Genomic DNA, 11814 nt, shown 5'->3' with positions numbered 1-11814 from the left:
AAGCTAGTGTCTTCGGGCAGCACTGCGGATGCTGGTACTTGAACATCTGACTCTCTCTTAAGGCTGTCTTTCTCATCTCTGAACACCCGACCCATGCTACAGCATGTCTCTGAGCTCATTGTTGCTCTGAGTGTCAGCTCTTGGATCCATGTTTCACACATAGTATTTCCATGCTTTATTTTTCATCTTAGGATTAAATCAAGAGCTAGACTTCCTTATCACACTGGATTAGCTTTATTCATTCCATTTGAGTTTATTAAAAGGCTGTCAAACATAAGTCTACATTTTTTATCAGCAGAACTCTTTCATAAAACGGCATGAGATATGTTCAACTAGAACACACTTTTCAAAATACAGCAATGTTTGATATATTCTAGACAGTTATTCCTTCGTTTAATCAATCACAATGAAAAGTAACCATCAAATGGATAAAATAAAATGAGTCTGGTCAAGAAATCCTTAGGGCATAATAGTACAAGCATTTAAAAATAGTTCTTTTTAGCCGGACTTAGTATAACTCACCAATAAAACAGCTTTCAAAACTTATTAAAAATTCTACATAAAATGGCATAGCTGGGGAAAGGGAAGATACACAATTTGATGAAGAATGAACATGGGACAGCAATGCAATCCTTGTGTAAAATAAAGATCAATCCATTTAATTTACAAAATGGTATGTTTGTGGAACCCAAATAGTTTTTACCCACAAAGAAAGAACAGTCCAAACAAATCTCTTGAACCGTCCTTTTGTTCTTCAGGAAAGCTACCGCTCAGCATGTTGTATTTGCAAAGCTCACCCATCACTGACGATCATTGGGCTGTGCACTTGAAAGATGAGATTACTCTATTTTGATTGAGAACAGAGATACCCTCGTATTGCTTGTGTTCTTTCTGTGGATGCTTAGACATGTGGGGACCTAGTTGATGCATTGATGCACATGGATCTTGATAAGGTACACATGGACACACTCTCAAACTTACCCACAATTTCTCTACATGCTCACATATCTGCACATACATCAGCACATACAGGATGCCAAGGCTCAGTAGTACCCCTATGCCTTGGTGCTGTCTTGTACACACTATTTAAGAGTGTGAGACATTTGTGATGTATTTCTAGAATGCTACGAGGAACACCACTCAAGGGGTTAATGTAGAACACATATAGGAAAATATTGTCATTTATTTTATTCAAATGTTTGGAACTTAAATACAAAATCATCACTAAGTTTTCACAAAATGAAGCATCTGTCGCTTGGAAGGAAAAAATATTTCAGAATTATGTTTACAGAAATGTAAAAATATTAGGCATCAAGACAGATGTGAACACACGCAGTCGCTTGTCTTGTCTGTCAGTCTTCCTTCGAGTTGAAGATCTTATCATACTCGTTCAGCATGAACTCCGCTATCTGGTTCTGGTATACCATGTGAACCGCCATGTTTCCCGACTCATTTTCAGCTCGCAGAAGGGTGGGTCCAAACACAATCCCTAAGCTTTGTGTCGACATGAGATTCTTGGAGGCTTTGGCCACTATCCTGGGGAGAAGAAAAAAAATAAAGATTGGCATTTAGGGTGAAATTGTGGCTAGCTCTAGTTCCAGGAAAAAATAAAAATAAAAATGAAGATCCACGCCACACTGTTTGATCATGAGCTCTTCCTGAACTACTGAATGGAATCAGAACGTCATCTTGTCCAGCTTTAATTCCATAAATGGCTATTGTGGATGTTCAATAAACATGTTAAACAGCAAAATTATTGTTGAATTAAAAAGACACAGCCTCTGAAGCATTTATAATCAATGGAGAATACAGGTAACATGTTCATAGACTGTATTAGAATCCAAAATAATAATAAAAAATAAGTGCATAATTAGTGATAGAAGACAAATATAGAGATTGGGATAAGACTTTAGCGATTAGAATGAGGGACATGTTCCTGGCAGAAGTTAACCGAAATATGCTTTGCATAGGAGGTGTGGTCCTGAGACTTTTGGGTATATGTCAAAATTCTGTTTCTCCATTCAGTTGGATGGGTTATTTTCTCATGCCTCAGTAGAATGCAGAATGTCTTATCATTCCTACAGAGAAAGAATCCTTCTGAGATTAGAGAGGTACTTGCTCACATTAGGAGTGCATAGAAAGCTGGGATACCTTCAGTACCACAAAGCTGTTGTATTTAAGGAACACCTTACATGTCACCAAAGGACTTTTCAAAGAAAATCAAACCTTCTTGCCAGATCGACACTTACATAGGGAATGGTCTCATAGCTGATAGTTGGGGGGCATGGTTTTAACGACAGTAAGGAAAGAAGACAGCACGCATAAGGCATGGGCTAAGAAAAGCTATTGTAGACTTCCAGACAGCCTGATCCAAGGAAGTATGAGTGAGACAGTGATTTTGTTGTCCTCCGTGCTCTGTGTGAAACTTGGTTGAACTGTTGAGACCTTGACACTGTCTTACTTGGCCTATGCTGGTCTACGCAGTCCAGAGTTGGAGGAGACAGCAGACTCTTTGCTTTCATTACTTTCCAACGAGATCCTTGAAGTTCCATGCTCTGGCTTGTACCTGAGCACAGCCCAGGTTAATGTAACGGAGTGTTGGCAGAAAAATGTACTTGGTTTAAAATTTCCCAAGCAACCATAATCGACCATTATTTTAAATGATTTTATTGTGACATTTAATCCTCATAATAACCCAACAAAGTAGGTTCTGTTGCTAGCTCTGTTGAGCAGGTGAAATGGCCGGGGCTCTGTGAACATAGGGACTGATGTCATGCAGAATTAAGGCTGGTAGTGGGGTGCGTGGTTCCAGCTCCTCAGGACACATCATCTCAGAGTGTCTGGTAACGCCCTTATGCTTTATAATGGGGTCAACGTTTCACTCCTCTCTGCCTTGCGCAATTATTGAGTCTACAATAAGAGGCTCTGAATTTTCCTCCTTCACTGGACAACTGTGGTTGTCAATTTGGTTACAGCATATTTATTGTGGGCAAAATGGCTGCAATCTTTTCTCTTTCTTTTCTTTTTTGTGTTTTGTCTTTTTCAAGACAGGGTTTCTCTGCATAGCTTTAGAGCCTGTCCTGGAACTCACTCTGTACATCTACTGACCTCAGAGTCACAGAGATCCACCAGTCTCTGCCTCCCAAGTGCTGGGATTAAAAGCGTGCGTCACCACCAAAAATGACTTCAGTTCTGAGTGAAAATTCAAGACATTCTGCCTCACATTTTTCTTTTCTTCCTGTTTTAAGTTGAGAACATTTGTACCTGTGAGTATTGTTGGCATGACTACATTTCTGGAAGGGAGTCTCATATTTTTAGAGTTTCAGTTAGTTATCAGAGATTTCAAATTTAAAGTTTCCTTTGGGAGGAAAAAAGACTAGGTCACTTTGATGCTTCCTTTTTCAAAGGCTGTAAAATGATTTAAGCCTCCTCTCCCCACATCTGTTGAGTGAAACAGGCCTTAGCTCCCCACAGCATGGCAGTTTACCTCAGTTTAAGATCTTTGGAACTTCTTGGCAAGGTTGCTATAAAAGTCATTAGTGAGACTTACTTTAAGGTAAAAAAAAGTTTTTTTTTTTTATCTTTTGCTTTTAACTGAATGCTTTTTATGATACCAACTCCAGTGACGCCAAGTCATGAACAATTGCCAAAGACAAAAATGGAAAAAACAAAAACGTAACAAGTAATTGAGTGCTCAGAAGGCAAAGGTTGCTGTGACTTTACCCATTGACAGCAAGCGTCTCAGCTGCGGAGGTTCACCCAGCAGAGAGCGGTTCTCTTTTGTTATAGGCTATGGGGAAAGCAGACAGAAATCTCAGGCAGTACTGACTGTGTGATGGCAAATGGCCTGGCAGTGGCACCTGGGTAGTGGCACCTGGGTAGTGCCAGGTCATTAGGGATGGGAGTTTGGAGAGTCTGAAAGGGGAAGGGCAAGACGGAAACATGGTCCGTGTTATATTTTCTGATTTAGACAGTCCTAATGTCTCTTGGACAAAGAATGGGCAGGAGAACTGGGATAGTTGGAAACTCAAACTGGGTGACACCTTCAAAACATAAGGTCAGAAGTCACGATAGCTCCAAGATTTGGTAACTGCAGGGGCTAATCATGGCTGACAGAAGGTGATGGGGTAACTAACTCATCCAGTGGCAGGCCAGCTCAGTTCGCATCCCCAAAGTACAGCTAGGGAAACATATCCCTACAGAGAAACGAGGCTGGGTTGAGGTTAGAAACTTTGTTCTTCTCCAAGAGTTACAGGTTGTGTGTGTGTGTGTTTGTGTGTGTGTGTGTGTGTGTGTGTGTGTGTGTGTGTGTGTGTATTGGCAAAAGACCTTTTCTCAGAACCCAGGACAATGATAATGCTAATTGATGAGTGCTTTAAAATGATCTCGTTAATGTAAACGCTTCAGAATAACATAGCTTTATACTTTTTTGTTTCACCGTGTCTGGATTAGTGCAGATTACATTTTGATAGCAGTTTAAATTTGTTTCTTAAATTAAGAAAATCAAGTCAATTGCTATGCCTTCGAGAAAAGCAAGATGTAGTTCAGGAGATAAGACAACATGGGTGTGCATTATGTGGTATGTGTGCTAATTACCTTATTTACTGTTATAAAATATATCCTGTTGGTGTGTATGTAGTCAACGATTTATTTTCTGAGTATCAATGAACAGTAGTTGATATGTCACAAAGACCAATCGTTAGGTAAGAAATGATGCTGAGGGTGAGGGCCAATCTGATGTGGAAATTGCTGCTTCACGTGTCTATAGAAAATTTCGAGCAAAAAAAGCTCTAAAATTAGGGATGCCTGGCAAACGGGTTAATGCTAGACGCCTGCATAGTTAGGGGCCGCTTGAGGAGCACATAGAGAGTCAACCCCAGTTTCCCAAATTTAGTTAGAATATTATGAAAAATTGTTTATTCGTCACATCAAAATAGCACATTTTCCAGTCTCCCAAGTGAGTAGACGCGAATTGCAGTCAAGGGCTTAGCTACTGGTGAAGCACACACAAGAACACAGACTAACCAAAGCAGTAAAAACCCTGCGTGCACTTTGTGTAACCGCATATCTATGGAGGACAACAAAAGCGCAGTAAGCAGTTCTTCCAGTAGTTGGAGGGGAGGCCACAGCTGGCACTACATTCCAGAAAGTTCTCACCAAAAGTGAGTTCTGAGCAACACCATGTCTGTCATACGCCTCATAAAAATGGCATCCGAGATAAGTTTTGAAGAAGATTGAGCTTTGTTTTTTCCTCTGGAAAATTTTAATGCACAGAACTGTTATTAAGACCCTGGAAAGACTGCAGAAAAAAATTGTCCTGCCCATGCTCAGCCGGTGTAGCAGCCTGTGTAGTCCTCTCTGACTTAAATGGCATGCTGGCTTTTGTGCCTCCACGGCACTGAGCTGTACACTCCGGGAAACCCTGACCTAGTGTTCTCTGCCAAGGGCCTGTCTGCGGTTCGGAAAACCTACTGCGTGTGATGCGCCTGTGTTTCTCTGGGTCTGCAGTCTCGGCTACCAGCCCAGAGAGTTCTCCTCTTTAGGTGGACACATTCCATCATCCTTAAAGTCCATGGCAGTGTTGTGACTTCTGAGCTGCAATTTAACCTGTCTCCAGAAAAAAAGGCTGAAAGACACACGTCCTTCATCACAGAACAAAGGCAAAATGGCAGAGAACAAATATGAGTGAGAAATTCAAGAGTGATGATGTGGCTGAGAGATTATAATATACTCTGAATTGGTGGATGATTGGAAAGTTATAAAAATCATTTAGCTCTTCTGTCGGTATTTGGAAAGTCCCTTGATAGGTGTTTATTTGCTATTAATTTATTCCCAAGAAACAAACCCTAGTAGCAAAGATACCTGATTTTCAGCAACTTGAAGAACTGAAAATTAAGCTCCCGCCAATAGCTGACTACCAGGCTTCAGCTCTTCATTGAGAAAGACTAAAGAGACACTTTTTTATCTAATAGAACCTAGCAAAGACTTAACTATGATTTTATAACTGTGCTCTGCAATAGCAATCGATACATGTTCATTGTAGTAACAACGCGTATAACACTAGGTTAAATCCAAATTTGTACAGTCTTGAATGGATCAGATTTTTTTCCCACAAGGTCAGAAGAGTGATACCTTATAGCAATATAGGGAGAGAAAAGGTGACTCCCACTCCCTGTCAGGGTGCCAAAGGAAGAGTGACAGTGACCCATCGATTTTGGATTATTAAAAATGCAATCTGCACTACAACACTACAGATGTTGGACTCCAGGTCAGAACAAAAAGCAAAAAACAAAATAAAACAAAAAAACCCAAAACCCCCAAAACCACCAACCAATCAAACAAAACCCAGAAAAGCTTTATGCTTGGTATGTTTTTCCAAACATGAGCAGAATTTGAACTAACTGTAAGAAATTTCTTGGTTGTATACAATCACAGCCAAATGACTCAAGGAAAGAGAGGTTTGGTATCAAACTAAAAGCTGATATGGAATCAAGACAAGCAACATATTTAATAGCGCATGTTCAAGCAGATAGCTGAGAGGTGGGGGCGTCTTTTTTAAAAATATATTTTATTTATTGTGTGTCCGCACACACACGCATGTGTGTGTGCATCTGATTGAGAGAAGAACCTCCAGAAGTTGGTTCTCTGCTTCAGACATGTTAGTCTTGGGGATCAAACCCAGATTCTCAGGCTTGGCCTCGAGTGCCTTTAGCAACCGAGTCATCTCACCAGCCTGCAAACTTCCTTTTAAGTTTGTTTCTTGCTGTTCCCATGGTAATGTACACAGAAAGCCACATAACTGTCCGTAGGACAAGTTTTCAGTTCTGGGAATGTATTGCAGCGTTCCTCTTCCTGCCTGAGGAGCTTCTAGGGGGGTGTTACTGGATTGGGGAAGAGTGTGGCGACAAACGCGTCTCGCCAAGTCACACACCTGGCATGCAAAGCACATCTCAGCCATCTCAGCCACCGCGTGCGAAATGTTAGCCGTCATTTTGACCACTTAGTAAAGAGAGCCTGTTACAAATAGAATCAGTCTTCAATATGCTCAACTTATGTTTCTTATGTGTTGTGACTATTTTGAGGGGATACGTGCTAACCATATGCTTGCCTTCCCTCCGTTTGCGCAAACTATTCTGCTGTCTCCTCTGGCCTTTTATGAGATTGGGGAATTTGCGAAGCTCGCACCTCCTCTCCTGAAGTTATGGCATATGTCAGGAGAATGCTCAACTCTACTAAAGGCAGGAGCACACTTACATTTTGCACTTAGCATCAGCGTGACTCAGAGTGATCACTCACATCTGATTCAGCCATTGTCACATGTCAATCTGGAAATCGATTGGCTTGAACTAATTGTAGTCTTCAATTGTGTACCCAGATACTATATCATTATTAGTTTCCAAAAATTAGCTCATGGCTAGCATCCCAAGTGGAAGTTATTGCTATATTCTGACAGTTTTGCCTTTAAATGATCTTTAAGACCATGCATATATAATTTTTAAAAATACATTATAGGAAAAAAACCCAATATGGCAATTGCCTATTGATAGGTAACACAGCCTGCTCTTTAAAATTTATCGAGTTACTTTGCATTAATTTCAATACAGAAGATTGAAACACTTTCAATTATCCACTTGTCTCATATCTTTATTGATCAGACATTATAGATATAGACTAAAGCACCCTTAGAATAATATTCACATTGTCTAACAGGATATAGGGAATGAGAATTTAAAAATGAATAGCCGTGGGCTTCAATTAATGGCTTATTTCTAGTTATGCATTTTGTAAGGTATCAACAATGATAAATAAAATGGGCCGTCAGAGCCACAGCACCGCGGTTCTAAATACCAGAAGGGAATACTATTGGTACCGTAGCTGGATGCTTTCATGTGCTAATCATAGTGTTTCAGGTACGCCAGTGCTCGTCAAACATATTTGAAAATAAACTTAACTTTTCCTTGAGTTATAAAGGAAGGAAGAATGACTGGAGAAAACGTGACATTTTTATGAGTCCAATTCTTCTGTGTGTATGTGTATGTGCACGGAGGCACTCAGAGTGAGGGAAGTCACATGTGCGCTGCAGCATGCAGGCGGAGGCTGATCCTCATCTTTCACCTTATGTGAGAAAGGGGATATGGCTTTTTGCCTTGTTGAATTCAAAGCTAGCTGGCCTGTGAGTATCTGGGCACCCTGTCTCTGCCTTCCATCTTGCCATGGGAGCATTGAGGCTCTAGACAGGCACAGTTACACCTGGCTTTATGTGGGTACTGGGAATTTGAACTCAGGTCCTTATATTTGTTTACCCGTGGATCTACCTCACCAGTCCATAAGAATAATTTAAAAAGTGCAATCCTTAATAATCTTCTATGCACTGGGTGCTATTCTGAATGCTGAGATAGTTGCAGCAAGCAAAACAGGCAGAGGCCTCACCCAGTAGGAACACCCACAGCCGGTCTCCCTTATCCACAGCGTTTGTATTTGGGGATCTAACCAACCTCAGATGGGAAACATTTGAGAAAAATTGCATTTGTGTTGAAAGACTATCGAGTTTTTCCTTTACATCTACCCTAAACAATGTGGTGTAACAACTCTTTCCATAGCAGACACATTATATTTGGTATTATAAATAAGACCTCAGCATCCAGAGTCTGGTGTCTGCAGGGTGTGCCAAACCCATCCTCTAAGGAGCCTGAGGAGTGGCTGGAATCTTGCGGGGGGATGGGGTAGACAGCCAAGCCCACACGACTCAATAGATATTGCGATTTCAATCATGGCATGGTTTACAAGGAAACTCAGAAAGGAAGGGGTAGTTCTACTGACCCCAAGCACTTTAAAAATCCCAGTGACCTAGACTCTCACCTCTGAGATTCGCGCTTACATGGCATAGGCGGAATCTGACTGCCGCCATTTTCAAATAGTTCTCCTAAGTTCAAGGAGCAGGGTAGTGTCGTGGATATGCTGCATGTTAGCTGACAGGGTGATCCAAAACCAAAAAAATCCCTGTCCCCGTGGGATGGAGGAACGAGTCCTGTCATGCTTAGGCACAAGTATCAGGGAGGGACGATTCATGGAAAGGTACAGCAGGTGCAGTGGTCCAGGGTGAAGCTGGGCTGCCATTGTAGAAGTAGAGAAAAGTCCAGTGTGACCATGGACTAGTGAGCCAGGGTGTGGAGGTGGGAGGTACTCCTGAGGGACTTGAGTGACCTTCGTAAAGGTTAGGGATTCAATTCTAAGGGCGTTGGGGAGTATGTTTTCGGGTTTGGGGAAAAAAAATTACAATGTCAGTATGTAGAGAATGTAAATGAATACATAGCGTAATTGCTGTTTGTATTTGAGGAAATACTAATGCTACAGTTCTGAATTCAGCATTTCTCGGGCCTAACACGAACAATCGCTCTGTCTCAGATGTGTAATGTGGATTGCTTTGTCATTACCTTATATGGGAAAATGGGCATGAGCAAAGGATTTAGTACACATAAAATTAGTAAACAACAGCAAAATTTGACCACATATTCTGTTGTCAAATTTTGTAGCGTTTCCTTAGGTAGTGGTTTACATTCTGAGCAGGCTAATTCACCCGTCCCGTGCCGGCCTGCCACTGGAGGCTCTCGGCACTCTCTGCAGAAAACCCGATGGCTGGGGGAGATGGGGAATGACTCTTTGCCTGTATCCTTCAGTGGGTAGAGGCAAGTGGGTGCGGTGCATTTTAACCTCCACAAACACAGAACGGCTTCAGAACATAGTGTTTGTGGTGGTGGGAAGTCCTGCCCTTAGTGGGAGCGTGCCAGAGGATCTCACCTTATTGTTCACGGGAGCCACTTGGAAAGGTGTACGGAACACAAACCACTGAGATTGTCTCCCAGGAATCTGATGCAAGAAGCTGGGGGAGACACTGGGCAAACAGGTGCCCTTTACAAGTTCTCAGGTGGGATAAGTCTTTGCCTCAGACAAGCACTGATCCTTCAACCAACATGGTAACATGTAGGAAGGCCTTGCTGTCATCGCTATTATCTGGTATAGTCTTTAAAATGTAATCACTGGAGATGAAAAATAGCTAGCTATTACATACTATTATTTAAACTTTAGATCCTTTAGTATAAGCACTGGAAAAGAAATCAACAAATGCAAATAAATAGAGTTGTTTATTTTCTCTTGTGAATATTTCTTGCCATCTTCTCTATGGAGAGCACATAATTTTGTGCTGGTTTATTTAGTCCATTTGTTTATTGCTATAAAAACTACTGTATAATCCTTAAAAATGTGCTAAGAAAAAGAACCTAGGGTAACAAGCAAAGTCTCCCCTGTTTCCTAATGAAATGCTTTCATTGTGGTTACAATTAGCCAGTGGGTATGACTTCGAGATAGTTTTCTACTTAACCATTGATTTCCCTATCATTATATATGATAATATATATTCATAGGCTACCTGTATAAAATATATAATATGCAGCAGATTTTTTTTTTGAGACAGGGTTTCTCTGTAGCTTTGGAGCCTGTCCCGAACTAGCTCTTGTAGACCAGGCTGATCTTGAACTCACAGAGATCCGCCTGTCTCTGCCTCCTTAGTGTTGAGATTAAAGGTGTGCACGACCATTGCCCAGCAATGCAGCCATATTTAAAAAGAGAATGAAGTAGTAACATACAAAATTTGCTCGTCCACTCTTTTACTGTATGTATATCACAGGCATCTTTCCAACTTGCCACCCAGAAAGTACTGGATTCTTTAAAAAGAAGTCATTTCATTTTATAGGATGGAGATACCTAGGTTCTTTAAGCCTTCATCAGTCGGCGGCTAACAAATCGCTCCTTCATTTTCTGTCACAGACAGTTGCTGCAGGGAAGAGTCTTTTCTGTGAAGACTTCTGAGACCGTAGGGATTTCCATGATAACACTTTCACCATTTTTATCACAAATAGAGCTCCTGAGTCTTTTTGTTTCTTAATTCTATTTTCTTTCACGTTTATATAGTCACATGTGGTAGTCCTCCTGCAATTTATACCATTATTGTCACTATCATAAAATTCAGCCATATAAAGAGAGCAAATACAGCTCTCCAGTCTTCTCTTAGTTAAAAAAAAAATGATGTCAGTTTTTATTCTTGATTATACTCCCGAGTTTACCTTACTCTAGTTTGGTTTGGAAGTGTGATCACAATATAAATTTATCCTTTTCCCAATGCCAGCCAATTGTTGAATAATTCACTTGTTACCAAACAATTAGTGACATGATATTTTTTGGTAGATGGTTATACTCACAGGCACACATACCTGCATATCTAGCCCTTCTGCGACCTAACCGTGTATTTGGAGGCAGGACCTGACTATCTACATCACTGTAATGTCACTGGGCTTGTTCCTCCTCCCTGTCCTTCATAACTGACAGGAAGCTTTCTGGTGAACTTCAGGTGGGGGAAATGACCTAAAGTGACACTGAGTACTTTGACCGAAGCCACTGAGGAGAGAGCAGTAACGCCGTGGGATGCAGACACTCGCTTTGCACAGGACTAAGATCCAGCATTTCGAGTCTGAAGTCAGAGCTCTTCCTAACAGTGAGGCCTGAAGTAGACTTGGGGAAGAGTTGCAGCCAGATGAACCGAGTTGCGGCCAGCAAGATATCCGGGGAGACGTATTTACATTTTTCAGAATCTCCTAATTCACATTCAAGGGCGTAACTGCTCAAAGGAGAAGGACAAGAAGACAGAAGAAAAACAGATCGAGTAGATAGCATGAATTCTAATTGATCTTAATAACAAAAACGTGGAGTCAGATATTAGGGGGCAAAAGCTAAAGACCAGAGCAGCAGAGAAGCCAGCCT

The 11814-nt window shown here is 41.2% G+C and overlaps 1 protein-coding gene across 4 annotated transcripts in view; it reads right to left on the bottom strand.

Annotated features, from left to right (window-relative positions):
- Positions 1 to 215: 215 nt before the first annotated feature.
- Arhgap15 (Rho GTPase activating protein 15) overlaps positions 216 to 11814 on the bottom strand; it is a 597306-nt gene continuing 585707 nt past the window's right edge. For all 4 annotated transcript variants that reach the window (XM_048426324.3, XM_085681198.2, XM_048426325.3 and 1 more), the window contains one exon: positions 216 to 1536. In XM_048426324.3, the coding sequence (XP_048282281.2) occupies positions 1353 to 1536 (184 nt within the window). In that variant the 3' untranslated portion in view covers positions 216 to 1352. The remainder of the gene's footprint in view (positions 1537 to 11814) is intronic.

This window comes from Myodes glareolus, chromosome 21, assembly GCF_982192425.1.
Source record: "Myodes glareolus chromosome 21, mMyoGla1.1, whole genome shotgun sequence".
Classification (NCBI taxonomy): Eukaryota; Metazoa; Chordata; class Mammalia; order Rodentia; family Cricetidae; genus Myodes; species Myodes glareolus.
The sequence above is the reverse complement of the archived record's forward strand: the minus strand, read 5'-3'. Positions and strand labels throughout refer to the sequence as shown.